General features: G+C 55.9%; 3 protein-coding genes across 3 annotated transcripts; 1 reads left to right on the top strand and 2 right to left on the bottom strand.

Moving 5' to 3' along the window:
* Positions 1-449: 449 nt before the first annotated feature.
* Positions 450-3807, top strand: ITC1 (Imitation switch two complex protein 1; the record flags this gene model as incomplete). Its single annotated transcript, XM_037322269.1, has 7 exons — positions 450-452; positions 507-572; positions 627-685; positions 739-757; positions 810-875; positions 924-2659; positions 2709-3807. The coding sequence occupies 7 exons, from the start codon at positions 450-452 to the stop codon at positions 3805-3807; spliced, it is 3048 nt and encodes a 1015-aa protein (XP_037179478.1).
* Positions 3808-7558: 3751 nt separating this feature from the next.
* Positions 7559-9671, bottom strand: CGCA056_v007019 (putative Xaa-Pro aminopeptidase; the record flags this gene model as incomplete). Its single annotated transcript, XM_037322268.1, has 5 exons — positions 7559-7769; positions 7835-8941; positions 8999-9125; positions 9263-9336; positions 9613-9671. The coding sequence occupies 5 exons, from the start codon at positions 9669-9671 to the stop codon at positions 7559-7561; spliced, it is 1578 nt and encodes a 525-aa protein (XP_037179949.1).
* A 2927-nt stretch (positions 9672-12598) lies between these two features.
* ASG1-5 (Activator of stress genes 1) lies at positions 12599-15736 on the bottom strand (the record flags this gene model as incomplete). The annotated part of the gene is made up of 5 exons (XM_037322267.1): positions 12599-13450; positions 13504-13888; positions 13942-14571; positions 14623-15370; positions 15424-15736. The coding sequence occupies 5 exons, from the start codon at positions 15734-15736 to the stop codon at positions 12599-12601; spliced, it is 2928 nt and encodes a 975-aa protein (XP_037179950.1).
* Between the last annotated feature and the right edge of the window lie 3490 nt (positions 15737-19226).

Here is a 19226-nt window from a genome sequence, read left to right as displayed (position 1 = left end):
TTTTCCCTTTTCCTTTCCCTCCCCAAGCTCACCACTTCTCTTCCCACCTTTTTGTTTTTTCCCCTCGACGTTTCACCCACGACTCGCAGGCTGCGCGTTTCCTCCATTAGCCCGCGACCACAACCACCCTCAACATCGCCATTTGCAACCACATCTACCGCCCTGACACGTCTTGTTCGACCCGCACCGCGTCCGCCAACTCGCGTGTAAGTGCACCGCCGAACCCGCTCTCTCCCCTGCCCGACACCTCGACCGCGCCTCCGCCCCCTCCGGCCGCGACCACAACAACCCGCCACGACCAGCACGACGCGCCGCTATCGACCGGCAGATGCTTCTCGAGAGTCTCTGACACCACTTACACCGGTTCAAGAGAAGGAAGGCTGCAATACAGCCCCGTTGCGCATTTGGACCTCGACTTTTGGACCATGCCATTGTAGCCCACCGCCACCATGGTACGGACCCCGTACGTGCCCCGAGGGAGCGCGCGCCGCTGACTTGCAATCCAGGTCTTATTCAAGCGCAAACCGGTGCAGTTCTTGCCGCCCAAGGACATTAAGGATGACAATGCAGAGGTTCGAAAATTGAACTTCACGGACGATGCGACGAATACTGATGTAAGCCCTCAGGTCTGGCACATACCGCAGACCGGTGAAGTCTTCGCCCATTATGAAGACTATTTAACCAGGTGAGCTCCCCGTTTTTGCGCTCTGGTGGGTGTTCCGAGCTAACTCGGTGAAGAATGGATTTCTACAAACAGGTATGTTTAGTCTAGGTGGGGCTATGGGCCAAGACTTGCTCACACCGCATAGCGCCGATTCATTTGCCAGATCACAGGGCACTCTGGCTTGACGTTTTTCGAAGCTCTCAAGAGCGAGGTTTGTGCTAAGACGTCATCCCCACACCCAGACACTAACACGCGATAGCTTGCTGGCGCCGAAGAAGTCGAGCAGGCCTTCCCCGAAGCCCTCAAGGGCCCGGTGCTGCGACGCGTACAATTCCAAACGGTCTCTCGAATCGATACCCTGGTAGACATGGTTTTTGAAGAGTTCAGGGCGGACTACTACCCTGGCGAAGCAGTCACGGTCAGCACGGCAGACGGAGAGAGGCTGCAGGGCGTTGTCAGAGAAAAGACCCGGTTTGGAGGCAAGGTACTACCCGACGGCACCTTGACACCTCCTTACACTAGATACACGGTCAGCCTCGACGAGAGACCCGGCGCCGAAGCTGTGGTTGACGACGATCACATCTGGCGCGATCGCAAGATCTTCACGAAGTCGGTCCTGCGCTCTTTTATCAAGAAGACGGTGACGCGCGAGGCATGGAACGGCGCCCCGTGGCTCGTCAAGCAGGACTATGCGGCACAATACCACATCGACTCTCGGGTCCCGGCTCACCTGCGCTACGATACAAAGTTAATGGAGCGGAAGCAGATCCAAGCACAGAAGCGAGCAAACCAGCCGCATGGCCAAGAGGCAAACGGAGCAAACGGTGTAAACGGAGCTATGCAGAACGGGCCGGCTAGGTTACCGGAACTGAAACCGGCACCAAAGAACCAGAAGGGCAAGCTGCAGCACCAATCTCCGGATTTCGACGGCAAGGGTTCGCAGGGCATGCTTGCTGGACATGAAGGCGTATTTCAGGCGCCTCCTCATAAGAATCCCTTCCAGCTCCCTCTCAACTTCAGAAACCAGCAAATGCAGCACTCCATGGCTGCTCCCGAAGTACCCCCACCGCCTCCGCCGCCAAAATATCCCATCGAAGATTTGCAGGTACCGATGAGGGAGGGTGTTGTCAGACCACCGCTGTCGTTCTTCTGCAAGAACCCTCCAGCCGAGACCGATGATGCCACCAAGGGCAGCGCTGGCCCGCAGGACAAGATTTCGATGGAGTCAGTCGGCTTGTTCCTGGAGACGTGGGATACGCTCAACGTCTACTGCGAGATTTTCAAGCTGGATTCATTTACATTTGACGATTTTGTTGAAGCGATGTGCGCTGCATCCGAAGAGACGACGATTCAGCTATTCGAAGAGATTCACTGCGCCGTTTTGAAACAGCTCGTCAGCGCTGAGGCAGACGGTGGCAAGGTCAACGTCCCACTGCCAGAAGTCGAGGAGGAGGACGACTCTGAGGAGGAAGAGGAAGAAGAAGAAAAGGAGCCCACACCTGAACCTGACAGACCGCCTGCTAGAGCCACTAGAAGCAGTCTGGCGAGGGCCGAGGCAGAGAGATTGGCTGCGGAGGCGAGGGCCGCTGAGAAGGAGAGCGAAAATGTGGAGCCCGTAATCAAGCATCGCGCAGACGAGGTTCTCGAGGACTACGACTGGATTGAAGAACTTCGAAAGCGAAACTTCGCAAATGGCGGCTGGGAGAGAATCATCGTTGGTCTGCTTCATCAGCTGTCGAAGGACGAACGGCATGAGAAACAATGCGAGGACCTCCTCGCTCAGATCGTTCCCCCGGAGGTGGAGCAGCCCACGCAGGACACCGTCAGGGAGCAGTACGCCAACCTTGACGTCAACCTTCGCGTCCAGGCACTGCAAATCATTTGCTTGCTTACCACCAGAACCAAGGCCATGCGCACGTACATGGAGGAGTGCAGCGAACAGATGACTGCTTTCCGCAAAGAGAAGATTGACTGGCAGCGTCAGAGGAAACAAGCGTGAGTTACGTCAACCCCATCTCACCTGAGAGTGCTAACATCCCGCAAGACTTGAGGAGCTGCGTGTCCTTAACGACCAGCGCAAGATCTTGTTGCCCGACAACATGCCACCGTCGCCGCCTCCTGAAGCGGAGAAGCAGGATGAAGACGTCAAGATGGCCGATGCTGATGACTCAATCGCGGATGCCGAGGATGCAGTTGCCGACTCCGAGGAAGAGGGCGCTCCCCGCAGAAACATCCGCCGTGCCAACGACCGTGCTGCTGAGAGGCAGCGCAAGCGCGAAGAAGAAAAGAAACGCAAAGAGAAAGCCGAGGCCGCGAAGGTGCCGAAGCAATCGAAACAGTTCATCAAGGTCCTCAAGGATATCACCAAGAAGGAGGAATTCATCAAGAAGTGTGAAGAGGAAATTGCTGTCATCGACAACGACCTTCGCGAAGCAGACTGCGGTCGAACCAGGGTGCTTGGCAAGGATCGATTCTGGAACAGATACTACTGGTTTGAGCGGAACGGAATGCCCTACGGTGGGCTTCCGGACAGCTCTACAGCTGCCGCCGAATACGCCAACGGTTGCATATGGGTTCAAGGACCTGACGACCTGGAACGCGAGGGCTACATCGACACCGATCCCGAGTACCAGGCCGAGTACAAGACCAAGTTCGATATGACTGTTCCGGAACGCAAAAAGCTGGAAGAGGGCGCTACTAGCGTTTACAACGCGCGTCAGTGGGGCTTCTACAGCGAGCCGGAGCAAGTTGACGAGCTCCTGAAGTGGCTCGATCCTCGCGGATTCAACGAGCTGCGACTCAGGAAAGAGATTGTGGCCTTCAAGGACAAGATCGTAAAGCACATGGAAAACCGAAAGAATTACCTCGCCAGCGCAGAGCCCGAGGAGAAGGAGGAGAAGAAGGAGAAGAGGAGAGACTCCAAGCGGATGAGTACAAGAGGCCGCCATCATGAGCCGACGCCTGAACCGACGAATTACCGCTGCCTGTTTTGGGAGAACACAACAGCTATGGAGGAACTGGGTCGCCTCCATTCTGAGCCCCCTCCTCCCCCAAGACCCAGGAAGCAGACGACAAAGAAGAGACAGGCCGTTGAGCCCTCTCCCTCTCCCGAGCCGGCGCCGAAGACAAGACGGCGCAAGTAAACGACACGAACACAAAGCAGTCACGGCCTGATGGCCGTGTGATGTACTGCCCTGCATTCACTGTAATTACTAGACGTGGCCTGTAACGACTGAACAGAGCCATCGGTATGGGCTGATCTTGCCCAGCACCGACTTTTCGGGGCTTGTTTTTGGAGCTCCTGCGAGCTTTGTTTCATGGACCTGGCAAAACATAAACTTTGGTGTTCCGGTAACTGAAAAGAAGAAATCTGACGGATGTTCACCACAACTGGGGGACAAGTCGAATTATTTGCAGCATGGCTGGCGGGTGAAGGAACTTTTCAAAGCATTGGGCTGGCGGGTTGGATGGCGTGCGTGGTTTGCATTAGCTACATGGGGCTTGGGTTATAGACTCTCCAAAAAGAAATTCACGGATTATTGTTCTGGATGCACAGGCTTGAAACACGTGTGGTGATATGTGCTTTGGGGAAGGTTTTCCTTCGTTCATGGTTTGGCAATTAAAAGAACGACGGCGCTTCATGCCGTATGATGCTGAAGATACCACGCTACTTTCCATCAAACCGATGAGATGCCGGGAGAGGTCATGGTCACAATGTCGTCTAGTCTAGGCAAGATTTCCAAATCTCAGGAAGACGTTAACGAAATACTCCAATGCAATTCGACAGGCGATATTCCGCATCGTGAATCGATACCAGTGCATCGGAAGTTGCTTGGACTGGTTCTTTCCCTGCCCTACGTACTTAAAGTCGTTGCAGCTTGAACTCGAGGTAACCACCGAGTGGCATAACTTCTTCCATTGCGTCAGGTGTACCTGCCATTGCGTCAGGCGATTGGAAGGTCGAATCCTATCCTTCACAACCAAGGGGCTGCCAGCTTCGGCTCCTGACCGAAAACATACAGCAGGCAGCTCCGCAGGTGAAGCTGCGTGAGTTGCCAATGCCGGCACAAAACACAATGTAGAGAAGGTTGTGTCGTAGCCCATTCTTCCTTTCGACACACCCACGATGAGCGTTTACTCCTGACAACTAGGGGGCAGCTGCCGGTATGCAGCAAGAGCAGATGCAGGGCGTGCTGCTAACGATACCGGCAAAGGTCTTTCCTCAGAAGGTGATACAGGCCTTCCTTTTGCTCCCACACACCCCATGGTGGTTATTGCCTTCGAAGTTGGAGAATATAATGGGAAAGCGCCACGGGGCAAGACCAGCAACGGCAACTGGACAAGACCGCCGTTCTAACGACTTCTAGGCTCCCTCTTCTCCCGGAAACCTCCTCAATTCTACTCTAACAACAACAACACTTCTCCCGCATCCATCTACGCCCGTCTCAATTTTGGCTGCACTACCACATTCTTCTTCTCAGCAGTTCGATACTTCAACTTACCAGCTTATCATCGTCCGATTCGCTGCATACCCATAACATCGCCATACTCTTCCCACCATGGCTAGCTCCAGTACCACCGCGACGCCCCCGAATGTTGACTGGGAAACATGGTCTGTAGGCCACAAAATCTTCCAAGATCAGTACTGGGAACAGATTCTGGATAGCCAGGACGAAGGATTTAAACGCGCCAACCTCAGATTCCGAGACTAGAGGTGTCTTCCAAGGACGCGTCTGACCTTTGCCATTTAGCGACAAAGGTCACTGGTGACTTGAGAAAATACGTGCAGCACATCTGGCTGAACACAGCATTCCATCAATGCAAATGTGAATGCCAGCCTGATAAGACAGAACCAGACGATGAGGCGGAACCAGACGATGAGGCGGAACCAGACGAGGAGATGGACAAACGACACAAGAAAGTGTTGAGAGAAGCCATCCTACAGCTTTTTCGCGCCTTGAAAGATTGGGAAGCGCCCGGTCCAAACGAAAAAGGCATTGCAATCGAATTTAGCGCACAGTCGTTTTCTTACAAGGCGCACTTCAACTTCGACTAGTCATATTTTGGGTCGCGTGACGAAATAGGGGCTCAGCTAAGCCCTGAAGTTGGACATCAGGAGCCTAACAAATCGGCTTTTCCGGACTACACGAAGCGCATTCACAAAAATATGACTTTCCGTTTTCCTCGGAAGGATTATACTGAGGTTCAAGCAGTCACCAAGTTCGTACTGCGCAGACAGTTCCGTCACAGCCTGATGTGCCCGCCAGAAAATTGCGGAGACAACTGCTGGTTTGGACTAAGAGCCATCTTGAGAATGTTGCCTAACCTTGAGTCTCTGGTGTACGAACCATGGCGAGCGTGGAATGACGAGCACCAGCCCCTTTACGATCGAGGTAAGTACGCAGACTATTCACATGATACTTTGACCGAAGCAAGGACGACTGCAAGGACGACTGCAAGGACGACTGCAAGGACGACTGCAAGGACGACAGAAAGGACGACTGCAAGGACGACAGAAAGGACACTCACTTTCATCCATTGTCCCATTCAGCGCTGACTTCTATGATTAAGAATACAGGAACTGGTTGTGTATGCTGCCAGGAAAAGTAAAAAACCTATCCGTGTATGAGGACAACAACGAGTCCTACGCCAAGAGGATTGCCGGTGTTGATCGCCTTCTTCGTGTCCGCAACACTTCCCTCGGAGAGGCGTTTGCTAAGGCAAGCCAAAATCTCACAAAATTATCCGTCGCATTCATGGTCGAGGCCGATGACTTTTTTGACAAGTGCTGGTGGAAATAGGACCTCCAATGGCCACATTTGGAGTCTCTTGCACTGACGTCGCGGCTACTCGTGGGCGACGATCGCAAGGCAATATTGGATATGCTGAAGCGGGCCGCAAATGTTGCTAAACGCATGATTAACCTCAAAACCATGGCGATATGGTTTGGCGCTGAACATAAAGCGTATTGTTTCACATACCGCCAACGCGACGGGCGCAGTTGGATCACCTGGCAAGGCAATGAGCTTTTGGCAGATGATCCCGAGCTGATTCAGTCCTGGGCAAGTGTAACCGAGACACATAATGCCTCTTTTGACGGTTTCGAGCAGAAGGGGTTATCGGACATAGCGTGGAAATTTCACAAACCACACTTTGCAGGCTTGACAGAGGAGTTGAACTCAGCTCAAGAGCTCAAATCTCATGGCCATGCGGTGTTCCTCCTTGGGGATAACTTGCCCGGAGATGTCGTTGATCCTCTCTCTCTATGGCAGATGCAGCAGGAAGCTCGCGTGCTGTGAGCGTTTCCATGTATGTTAGGGTGCGGACTTAGCACAGAATGATTGTTATGAGTTTTGCTAGCCAGACAGTGTCAGCTGGCTATCCGGGCAGTGTCCACAAACAAGTATATCTTTGCAAAGCGACTATGTTTCCTGTCGTCGTCGTCGTCGTCGTCGTCGTCGTCGTCATCCTCATCCTCTTTCATTGTTATTTTTTTTCGCTACCCCTGTGGTTTCTCTACTGCTGTCGTCGTACCTGCTGGGACTCTTATCGTTCATTGTCCGTCCTGTTATGTTTGTCTTCCGTGTCGTCGTTTCCATTATCTACATCGTTCTCACCCACATAGGCAGCAAGGCTCTTTTGTAGACTTGCGGACTTCGGCGGCACTCCCAATCGTCGAGCAAGCAGATTTCGGGTTCAACGATCAGCGTCGCCATCATGTCTTGTCAATTATGTAATCGTTGGATACTAAACCTCGCCATCAAAACCGCTCAATCGCAACCCAACAAGCCGCGCATACCATCTCAGCAACGCTCGCCCCAAGAAAAAGCCACACACGACGCTTCCCCCTTGTCATCATCCGTCTATACAAGAGAGTAAAAGAAAGAGAAAAGCTTAGGCCTTGCCATTGATGACTCTCAACAGCTCCTCGCCCTTTGGCGCCCCGGTCGAGAGGTTCTCGTAGCCGTCGTCCGTGACGAGGATGTCGTCCTCGATTCGCACGCCGCCGACGCGGTAGTACTTTTCCAGCACGGCCTTGTTGATGAAGCGCGCGTGGCGGGGGTTGCTGAGGAAGTAGCCCTCGATGTATTCCCTGCAAAAGTACCTGTGTTCCTCGCGTCAGCATTTCTTTTCACAGCAACGGGTGTTGTTGGGGATGGCGAGACTTACACGCCCGGCTCGACGGTGACGATCATGTTCTTCTTCAGGTACTGCCGGCCCTTGTACGGCGGGGGCACCGACGCAGCGGCGGCCGTGGCCCGCGCCATGGCGCCCATCATCTCCGGCGTGATGACCTCCCGCTTGCCCACGCGCCCGCCGGCGCCGCCGCCCATGGCGTTGTTTAGGAGGAGGAGCCGCTCCCTGCCCGAGACGTCGTGCACCTCGAGGCCGACGTGGTGGCCGAGGCCGTGGGGGAAGAAGGCGGCGACGGTGCCGGCGTCCCAGAGCTCGGCGGGGTCGCCCTTGAGCACGCCGAGGGCGAGCAACCCCTTCTGGGCGACCTGGCTGGCGTGGATGTGCAGGTCGAAGAAGAGCGTGCCCGGACGGATCATGGCGATGCACTCGTCCTGCATGCGCTCGACGATGTCGTGGATGGCTTTCGCCTCGGGGGAGAAGCGGCCCGGGATGGGGAGGGTGCGGGTGATGTCGCTGGCGTAGCAGCGCCACTCGCAGCCGGCGTCGAAGACGACGACGTCGCGGCCCTCGAGGGGCTGGTCGTTTGCGTCGTAGTGGAGGGTGCCGGCGTTGGGGCCGCTGCCGGCGATGATGGCGTAGGCCTGGTCGCGGGTGCCGGCGGTGGTGCAGCGGGCCTGGAAGATGGCCTCGATCTCGGCCTCGTTCTCGAGGTGGAGCAGGCGCTCCGCGACGCGGCGGTGGGCGGCGGCGGAGACGGCGTTGGCCTTGCGGATCATGGCGACCTCGTACTCGGTCTTGACGACGCGGGCCTGGTCGACGGCGGGCTGGAGGGAGGTGAGGTCGACGCGGACGTCGGCCATCTCGCGGAGGAACTCGCCCGAGAGGGGCACCTGGTCCGGGTGGATGACGTAGAGGGTCGAACCCGGGGCGAGGTGGCGGTAGAGGAACTTGTTGAGCTGGGTGGTGTAGCGGACGTCGTCGACGTCGAACTGCTTGAGGCACTCGGCGATGCCCGGGGTGCGGCCGAACCAGAGGACCTGGCGCGGCTCGACGTAGGGGACCCAGAGGATGAGGCGGTCCGAGGCGAGCTCGTAGGTGACGGCGCAGTCGGCGAAGTTGGCGCCGCTCAGGTAGTAGAAGCTATTCGCGGTGTTAGTCGGCTTGAGGTCCGTAAGGTTTGGTGGGGGGAGGCTTTACTATCGTCGTTGCCTGAAGGCCGGGCCCATGTCCGAGTCTTCATATTCGCGGCTTGGTTCGCCGGGGAGGAAGATGAGGCCATCGCTAACGTTGAGCTCGGCGGCGACCTTGCGGGCGTGAAGTTTGGCTTCACGGTGTTAGTCTCAGTACTTTGTTATATTGATGATGAAACACAGTCATTTCCACGGGCCTCCCAATAGGCTCACATAACATCACAGCAAATACACTTTCTCACAACCACCATTAAAACGGAAAGTTGCATACCGGGATACTTGGCCGGGATCGGCGCGACAGAGTTGACAGACTCGGCCGTCGGTGAAGTCTTCACCTCGATAGCCCTTCACCGAAGCACAAAACACAAATCAGCAAATATTACTCATCAGTCGGTGTGAACAGGCAAGAGAATCAGAGCGCGTGAGTGAGTGAGAGAGAGATAGGTGGAGGGGTGTGTGTGTGCAAGCAAGCAAACACGGGAACAGCAGGAAGCTCGTTCTGGCATCTCGGGATGGCCGAAGAGGAGCTGCGTGGTGTCTCTCGCCTCCATCGCCAAGGCTCGAGTTCCCGGATTCGACAGAAGGAGATGGAAGTGAACGCGCAATGCTTTCTCCACCTACAGAGCATCAAACTCATCCACCACCACGACATCGTGATCAACGGCGCTCTCCATCGTCATGGTTGCTTCTTTCTGCGATCCTGTGCCGTCTCTTGGGTCGTGAGCAAAAGGCGGGGTCCCTAGTATGTGGTGGTGATGGGTGGTGGGCGTGTGTTTCCCCGTCGTCCGATGGCAAGGGTGGGTGGTGATGGGCGGTGGGTGGTGGTTGGTTCGGCAAGGCGGTCTGACGACGACTGAGTTCCCGCCCAAGAGGCTCTAGAACGTCCCGCGATGGGCCAAGGCAGAGGAAACGCAGATGCGGCTGGGATTAAGGTAAGGTACAAGGTTTTGGGTCTTGGGGTAAGGTAAGGCAAGGCAAGGCAAGGCAAGGCAAGGCCAAGGCAGGTTTAGTTGGGCTGGGTATCCGTAGTGTAAGGTAAGGTAGGCAGAGTGGGATGCAGATGTGACGGGACCTCTGGGTCTCTGGGTGCGTGCCGCTGCGGCTCTGTGGTTCAGCCCAATAGGCGATGCGGCTCGTGAAGGGTGGTTTGTGCTGGATGGGGGTGGCGTTTACGTGGCGTCGCGTGCCAAGACTCTCCCGAGCGGTACCGCAGCGGTGCACTGTAGGGCCAAGTACCTACCGCAGCGTGGGTTCGGACAACAGCCGCGGGCAGGCTACCTTACTTACCCAGAAGCTAGATCAGGTCTCGGTTGCAAGGCGAAACCTGGGGATTGGTCGATCGGTGTCGTTTGTTTGGTGGAGGGGCACTGCGCAGTAAGGGTTGGAGGAGGAAGGAGGGGCCGGAATGACGATGACACTGGAGCGTGCGTGCATGTGTCGTCGTCGTCGTCGTTGTTGTTGTTGTTGTCTTCGGCAGCAAGGGAACTGGGAACAGGTCGAACCGGCGGCGGTGGTATGCGATGAGTGGTGTGTGGGCTCCCGGATCGTCCCCGTCGTTCTGCGTTGGCGCAAGTTCCGCTCTTCGGTGCCTCCGAGAGGTGACGACGGCACGGGGGCGTCTGTTCGGTGTTGCGGGATTACGAAGTCTGACTAAAACGCCTTGAAGCGTCGCTACGAGCCAGAAAAAAAGTGGCCCGGTTCGACGACCTCAGGGTTCTTCTACGCGTAGTGCGAGGAGATGCAGCATGACAAACAACCGTCCCGTGATAGGACGGCCCGTCGTTCAGAAAGAGGGCCCGGCGCGCGAGATTCCCATCGTCCGCGGTGGCCCGCAGTGTCACGACTCACCGGTGGACCGCCCCTTCATTCAGCCCAGTGCGCGCCGTCGCCCGCCATTAAGCGCCCCATCAAAAAGAACATGCAAGAGAAGGAAGGGGGCCGACTTCGGTGCCGAAACGGCCTGCCGCTGCGAGCTGGATTCTGATAAGGATTTAGCGGAGATATCATACCCACCGCGCTACGCCCAGCCAGAGCCCACCACTGTCGTCTTGGGTGTGGACCGAGGACGGTTCCTGTAGGGAAAAAAGCGCCGCGATCCAATCACTGCCAATGTCCAGCTTCACCAGTGTTGTATGTATCCCTACTCCGGTACGAATACATACAGTGCCCCTCTCTACATACCTGGTAACTGACCCCCCTTGTCCCCTGGATTTGCAGCGGCGGAAGGTACCGTTCGAACGACTCCCCCCCCCCCCCTGCTACTCACCTCACCATCTCCATCGGGGTCACACTGTGTGCTCGCCAACATGTCTCAAGGTCCCGCGAAGAGGGGAACGAAGAAGACCTCAATACGGTGAGCCATCATCGTAGGTAGCGACCGACGGGACCCCGAGCTAGGAAGGTGGGCAGAACATTCAATATGTTTTTGCTTCAGCGCACGAACAGAGGACCGCGGTACGGGCACTCCTGTCACACGTACTTTTTCTCTCTTCAACGGATACGTACAACGCTCTGGAAACAGGCGGCCAACGGTTCCCGCCTTTTACTCCTCTCGCATCAGCCCCGTCTTTCGTTTCCCTGAATCCCGCATGACTCCTCCTCCAAAACCGATACGAGTAGCGAAGGAAGGTACTTGCTTGTACATAGATTAGTATCCCGCCCCCAAATGTCGAGGCGTTGGGGAACCGCTTTTCTTGCCAAAAAAGCCAAGATCGCGAGAGAACGGTGATCACACACACCCACCCACCCCTGCCTGGTAAAACCCGTCAATCGCGCCATGCCTTACCGATACCAACCCCCTCCCTCTCCTCCACTGCACAGGCTGAACGTAACGTACCTCGGCCGCCTGTAGGTCAAAAGTCTTGGCCTGTAGCTGCGATGCGATGCCATGCCATGCGCTGCAATGCACGCCGAGCTGCACTCCATTCCATCACCTACGTAGTGTACATAGTAGTATGCCTGGGGAGGGGACCGTTTGTGTCGCAAGTGGTCCCTGGAGAGCACTTTTGTTCCCGCCTGAATCAACCCTCCTTCAACCCCACCTGGAGGTTGTCACTCCGTCACCCCATGCCCCAAAGCTTGATGGGCCTCCTGCTGCCTACCTAGGTAGCTCACATAGATGAAAACAGATAAATGGTCATGATGTTGGTACAGTTGTCTATATCCAATTGTATACTAGCTGCTGCATCAACTACCATACAGGGCACAGATTCGTAAAGTGCTTCGGGGAGTATGCACACATGTCTCCCCTGAATAGATCCATGAACCTTCATTGAACGGCTCGTTGGTGATGTTGTTGATGGTGGCGGTCCTTGCCTTTCGAGTCGCCTCGCCCTTTGTCTTGCCTCGCCTTCGTCCTGGTGACCGTTTCCGCCTCTTGCCAATGCAGACTTGATTGTAAAACCCTTTATATCAAGTAACAACCTGAACGCCTGCGGGAACCGATATGCCCCCTATACCACTCCCCCAGCCGGCTGGCTCTTTCCACAATCCTCTCCTCTCCTCCTGTCAAAAAAGAACCCCTAGAAAAATAATCGCACCCTGAGCTCGCAGGGCTCCAAAAATAATGCTGGGTATCACTTGAAGCGAAATGGTGCTGCCGCCCCCCTCACAGGCCCTGATATCCGTTCCTGGCGAGCAATCCCGCTGCCCAGTTGCTTTGATAGCCAGCAGACTCAGCGAGCATCCTGTCAATGTCTCCGGGTCGTTGCTGCTGCATGTGCGCTCGCCTGGCCTGCTCTATCCTCGCGGCGTCCGACATGCCCGGGTATCCCGAGTGCTGGTACATGTTAGACATGTCGAACCCTGACTGGTGGTGTTGGTGGTGGTGTTGTTGCGGCGGTTGCTGCTGACCCTGTCCCTGGTGCAGGAAGTAGGCCGGAGACTGGCCGAGGAGCTGCGTGTCAATGTCGTCGAATGCGCCGGGCATCATGAATGAGGACGCATCCTGCGGGCCGCTGACGTTGTTCGGCCCGGGTCCCTTCTGGTAGCCCAGCTCCATCATGGGCTGGTTGGGGTAGGCAAACGGGTCCTCCGACGGGAACATGAGCGAGTCGAGCTTGCTGATGTGGTTCATGTTGTTGCTGTGCGCGTGTGGTGGCGGGAATCCTTGCGGACGGGTCGAGCTGGCCGACGTGCTCACCGAGTCCGGAGTCGCCCGCGAAGCCATGTCCATGGAGAGTAGATCCTGCATCGCGAGGTTCGGGTCCTGGTACGCGGCCTCCGAGATGGGCACCCCGTCGAAGGAGCCACGGACGTGCGACAGCCGCCCGCTGGCGATGGACACACTGGGCGATCGGCTCATGTCTTCGGATCGGCGATGGTTCATAACCCCGTGCATGCCCGGGTGGCCATGGATGGGTATCGAGCTGGTCTTTGGCCCGGGTGCCGATCGCTTCTTCGTAGGGATCGGCTGCGCCTTGGCCTGACGGAGCCTCTCGGGCAATTGTTCAAACAAGACCTGCCCTATATTAGCCCATGTCGCGCCAAGAACAGATTGGGGTAAGCACTTACGTTGAGGGCGTCGGTGACCCTGTCGGCGGCTTGGCTCTTGTTCTTCAGTTTCGCAACAATGTCTCTTCCTGCAATGGCGTCCTCAAGGACCTCCGCGGAGCCTGGCTTTTCGGGATTCTCGATGGCGTAGAAGACGAGCGAGAGAATGGCGAAGAACTCGGTGAAGAGCATAAACCAATAAGGCCCGGCAAGCACGTTTTGCTTGCGGATTTCGATGCCAATATGGACAATGTTGCGCGAGACGCTGATGCATGCCGCGGCGCAAGCATACGAAAGCTCGTCAATGTTCTTGTCCATGCTGATCCGAGGAGACACGTAGTGAAGGAACGGCCTGTAAAGAACGAGCTGCACATGCGCGTAGGCGAATCTCAATAAATGACGGACGCTGTGGCATTGTTAGCAAATTAGTCTGTTGTCAAGGGTCCCAATTTGACCTACCGGATGACCTCGACAGGACCGTCAGGGCTGGGCCGCCATTGCGCAGGCAGAACCTCGTACCACTCCTGCAACTCGGTCTCGATCCGTTTGATGTTCGCGTAGCTGATAAGGTACGTCGCGCCCGGCTTGTCTCCCTTCATGACGCTCTGCCCAAGGCCCTTCAACGGATAGACGAACTTGAGGATCTTGGCCAGAATTTCCATCAGACGAGTGTGGGCGTTGAAGGCCTCGAAGAACGAAAAGACCCCCGGCGGGGGAGTCAGGATACCCTCGTTCGTGATGTATTCGTCGTCGATCTCGGTTGGGTACGGCTGATCAATATCGTCTGCGTTGAGCAGTAGCGGGAATCCAAGCATGGCCGAAACGTAGACATCCATCTGTCGGATCACCCAGAATACCCTCTTCCTTACTTCCTGTTCGATGATGGAAATCTGCTCGTGCTTCAAGAACCTGTGCAGACCCATGCGCAGAGCTGATCGGAGTGCGATACCCACGAACGCGTAACATCCGCTTAGGTTCGAGGTTGCTTGCAGGAACAGAATCATAAAGAGCAGTGCTTGAAGGGATGTCAGGTCTCGACATTCCGTGATGTCTTGAAGAATCCTCCTGGCGGTGTCATAGTATTTCATTCTGTGACAGAGGTTAGGTGAGGTTCAAAGATTGGAAGTTGTTATTACGTACCCCTCTTCCGCGGACTCCTTGTAGGCCACGGGAGGAGCGGTCTCGTCCAAGTTGGCATACATGCAGCCCAGGGCCATAACAGCAAATAGCAAGCCCACAAAACGGTGCTCTTCCTTGGTGTAATCTTCGTGAGACTTTTCGTAAACGCGGTCAAATAATTCGTAAAAGGTGGGAATGTGAACCACCCGGATCAGGCAGGTAGCGCAGTTGAGCGAGTAGTAGCAGAGCTTCCTTGCCACTTCCTTTGGGGGAAGTTCAGGAGCAGTTGCCAACGACGCGTCGAAAGGGGAGGAGGCGGCTGATGCTGGGGAATCCAGGTTGATCAAGCCAGCAGGTCGTTCTGGTCGAGGGAGAAAGGGTACTTTGGTCACCGGTCCCATCATGCCCCGGAAGTTCTCCTTCATGCGGCGCAAAAAGACAGCCCCAGATGACACACCGTGAAAGTCCCAACCGCCCCTCTCGTCCAAGTCCAGTTGGCCTATGGACTCGATCATGGACAGAAGCTGAGCGTCTTTCTCCTCAGGGATAGCAAAGGGGTCTTGCCTCAACTTGGATACCGCCGCTCGTGCGTGCTCCCTGTTGCGGAACTCTTGCTGGACAGCAGGGTCGAGCGTGGGATCGGCCAAGTCGACGTCCGGCATGAACTTGCGCAAAAGAGCTTCTGCACGTTGCAGGCGGCTTTCCAATGCCTCAATGTACTGAGGAGCAGGATTGCGCCTGCGGTTTGAAGGCTTGTCATATGTGCATTCTGGCGAAGTTGTCAATAAGTTAGGCGTAACAGAGCTCTCGGAATCTACAAACCGTAGCTGTAAACTGAGCAATGAGTGCAAGGCTGCTTGCCATCGCACTTGATTTTTTTGCGTCTGCACTCGTCGCATGCCCTGGTTACACGTCGACGTTTCTGTACGGGAGCGTTGGGGGCGTCAGGGCCGCCAGCCTTTTCGTCCATGTCAGAACCAGAATGGCTGCCGCTGGGCGAGGGAGGTTCCTTGACGGGCCATCCAGCGGAAGGCGCCGCAGATTCGTTGTCCGACATGTTGGGAGAGACGCCAGAAGCTTGCGAATCCGGGGGAGAGTTGTTGTCGGTCTTGACAGGGCGTGGTGGAGGACTCATTGCTGGTGGTGGTGGTGGGAGCAAAACCAACAAGAGGTGCGTGTGCCAAGAAATGCCAGATTGGATGTGATGTGTGGTTGTGTAGTAGCTGTTTGTGGTGGTGGTGGTGGTGACAGCTCGTTCGAGCTCACGGTTCTCGGTGTAAGTGCAGTTATGGTGGACGAGCTCTTTGCATATTTGTGTATGTGTGCAAGGGTAGTTGTCCGACAAGCCAACCCAATTGCTAGGAACGGCTTCCGGACTGACCAGTCTTGAACATTTGAAGAAGAACGAAACGTGTGCCAAGACTTCGCGGGGGATAGAAGGAAGATAAGTTTAAACAAGACGGGAGACGAGAGGAGGAGCCGGGGGATCTTTTGCCTCTTTGCTGGCTCGTTTGGGTAGCTGGGGGGTGGAAGGCCCTTGTTTAAGGCCGAGCAGGGTGCGGGTGCGGTGCGGTGCGGTGCGGTGGTGCGGTGCAGCGCAGCGAGCAGCAGACTGAGAGATGGGCGTGAGGTGTGTGTAAGTCGCGCGGAAGCTGAGCGCGAGGATGGATTACGTAGCGGTAGGTAGCGTCTCGGCCGGGGTTGGTTGAGACAAGAGAGTACACGAGTCGAGGGTATGGAGAATATGGTCCCGCACGGTGCAGTCACCGCGCTACTGGGACTGACTGCAACACACAGGACACGATCTGGCGGCAGCGGGAAGGGTGGTGTAGTGTACTCCCCCCCCCCCCCCCCCCCCAGTCCCAGTACACTAGCACTCTGTAGTGTACCTGCCTTGCCCTCCTAGGACTTGGAGACTGGAGTCTAGCACCCCGGCTCGAGGCAAGCTGTAGCAGTATCCTAGGATCTTGGGGGTGTGTATGTGTGTCTGCTCTTCCTGTGTACTGGTTGGGTCACTTAGCGGATAGGGACAAGAGGGAACGGAGACAATACGAAACCGTCGCGAAGGGGGACGGGGAAGCTAGGACGAAAGGACAATAGGGATCGGTACGAGGGTCAACGCCGCGAGTATGTAATGTGTGAGTGTGAGTGGTAGTGGAGGGGGGCAGAAGAGGGGATGAAAGTTGGGGAGTTCGACTTGGAGACATGATAGAGAGTGTGTGTCCAAGTCGAAGGAGGGGAGGGGAGGGGAGAGGGGCGAGCATGAGAGGAACAGGGGAGGCGTAAGGCAGACTACACTGTGACTGCTGAGCATGTACTTACAAGGCCAGCAATAAGCCAAGATGAATTAAGGTAAGGCGAGCAGAGCGTCCAGACGACCTGTCGTGGCGCTCGTGCTTGGGACACTGGCGGAAGCGCGAGGAGACACAAGGGACAAGACCTTTTCGAACTGGGTTCTTGGGCTGAGAAGAGCACAACACAATGGCATGTACCGCTTCCCCCCAGCAAGCAACAAGAGAAGAAAGGGCCCGCCGATGGGGGACCGGGAGGGGGGGCGTATTCCAGGGAAGATGGAGGTAGGGTGGTGAAAGCTCGGTCGAGGCGACCGTGGTGAGAGATGCGCGGTAGCCATTGGTGACAGATGGCGGCAGCTAGATGCGCGAAAGAGACCATCTCCGCGGTACGCATGGTCTGTGAGCGATGCGCACAATGACTACTGTTGTTGTGGTCATTTTTTGTACCTGTATATGCACAGAATATGAGGACGGAAAGTACGTGGGTTAGAAGTCAGTACATGAGCATGTGCCTATGGCGAGTTTGCGCCGTATCTCGTCGCAGAGTACCTTTCCGCTGGGAGGAGTGGGAGGAACGGGGATCGTGTGTCGATTCCACCGAAAGCCAAGACAAAACAAAACGGACGAAAAGAGACGCTCAAAATCGAAAGGGTGCCCGCCCCTGGACCTGACATCTGTTGGTGCTAGGACTTTCAAACTCTGAACAAAGGGGAGCATCCCGACCCGCTAGTGTTCTCTGCAGAGTGCAACAGGCAGCACGGGCGAAAAGTGCGGTGCTGGGATAAGCTAGAGCGGCGAGGACGCTCTGAAATGTACAGGAACAGAAGGTAAGGTAGAGCGAGACTCTCAACCCCGACGGTGGTCGGTGGCATAGAGTCCGGACTCGAGGGGCCATGCTTGTTTCCGTGTTAAAAGCGCCATTGCAAGTGGAGGGCGTCAGGACAATGACGAGATTGGAGTAGTTGGAGCTTCTATCTTGAGAACTTGAGCTAGGCTCCGTTGAGTTAACATGTTGTAGGCAAAAATAGCAGTGCTTTGTGGTGCGGGTAATCTGAACGAACGGAAGGGTTCTTTTGAAAAAGCCAACGGTGCGAAGGGGGCGAGAAGCTAAGCGTGGATGTAGAATTTCGGGTTGGGGTTTGGCTTCGGGCCCGCAGACTTGCAAATGCTCCCTTCCCTTGTCTTGACGAGTTAATGATGATGGCCATTCTGCCGGGCCTGTAACCAAAGAATGGGGACTGAGACTGGGACTGGACCTGGGAACTGCCGTTGGTGGCTGTCAGTCAGTACCTGGGCGAGTACGTCGTACACTGCCATTTGCGGAGGCGCAAGTGGTACGTGTAATTCCGTGTAAACACAATATGGCTGATTGCGATTGCAAGGAGCATCTCGTCTCTGCTTCGTCTCATGGCTATCAAGTGATTAATTGGCCGTGGGACGTACCGCGCGGGAGACCACACACGCTTCGGAACACTCTCAGACTGGCTCTGGGCCGTCGCAGGGCGGGCATACTTCAGCGAGTAATCGCTCTGTATGGGATGAATAATAGCGGCGAGAGTGAGCGACCTGAGTCGAGCACGCAGCAACCGGACGGGCATCTTTGGGGCCCCCGGCTGATTTGACTCGAAAAGGAATAATAAAAGCGGAGGTTTTTCGGGAATGGATGCAGCTCGTTTTTGTTCGATGGAGACTCTTTGAGAGAAAGAGATCCGTTGCAACCAGGACCCGTCGGCCGCGGAACGCTGAGTTGCTCCTGAGAGCCTGTGGTGCAATAAGCCGCCCCCCTTCTGCTGCTGCTGTGTGCTTCGCAGAGCAGCGACCGTCGACCTTGCTTGCTTGCGCCATGTCAGTCAACTCTCCTCACAGCATCATCAGTCATGTCGCAACGCCTGCAGCTCTGCGTCTTGTGGATTGAGAGCCTGCAGCGCCAACGATGTTCGTGCATGCGTTTGGATGCACGGTGGAGCCGGGGGTACGTATGCCTTTTTACCCTTTTCTGATGTTTGTGTCTTTTGCGAATCTTGTTTGAAGCCAACCGCAGCCCTGAATTCCACGCCATTCGGTACCTTACCGCATGGCAACGTGGTGTAAGGAACCTCAATCTGCACACACACGGTAAAGCTTCTGGGTAGCAGTAGCAATGACAGACCGCCACGGGACTGTCATCCGCCCGGTCTCGTCCGGCAAGCTCCATCAAGCCACCAGCGTCTGCAAGACAAACCAAGGCCTGGTCTGACGGTCCACCATCGCTAGGGTTAAGCGGATGCCATTCAACAGGTCTAGGATGTTTGTATGTGTCCATGAATAGATCACGGAAGCAAAAAGAGAGCA

The sequence above is a fragment of the Colletotrichum aenigma genome (assembly GCF_013390185.1).
Source record: "Colletotrichum aenigma strain Cg56 chromosome Unknown KSG_Cg56_contig04, whole genome shotgun sequence".
In the NCBI taxonomy this organism is placed as follows: domain Eukaryota; kingdom Fungi; phylum Ascomycota; class Sordariomycetes; order Glomerellales; family Glomerellaceae; genus Colletotrichum; species Colletotrichum aenigma.
The sequence above is the reverse complement of the archived record's forward strand: the minus strand, read 5'-3'. Positions and strand labels throughout refer to the sequence as shown.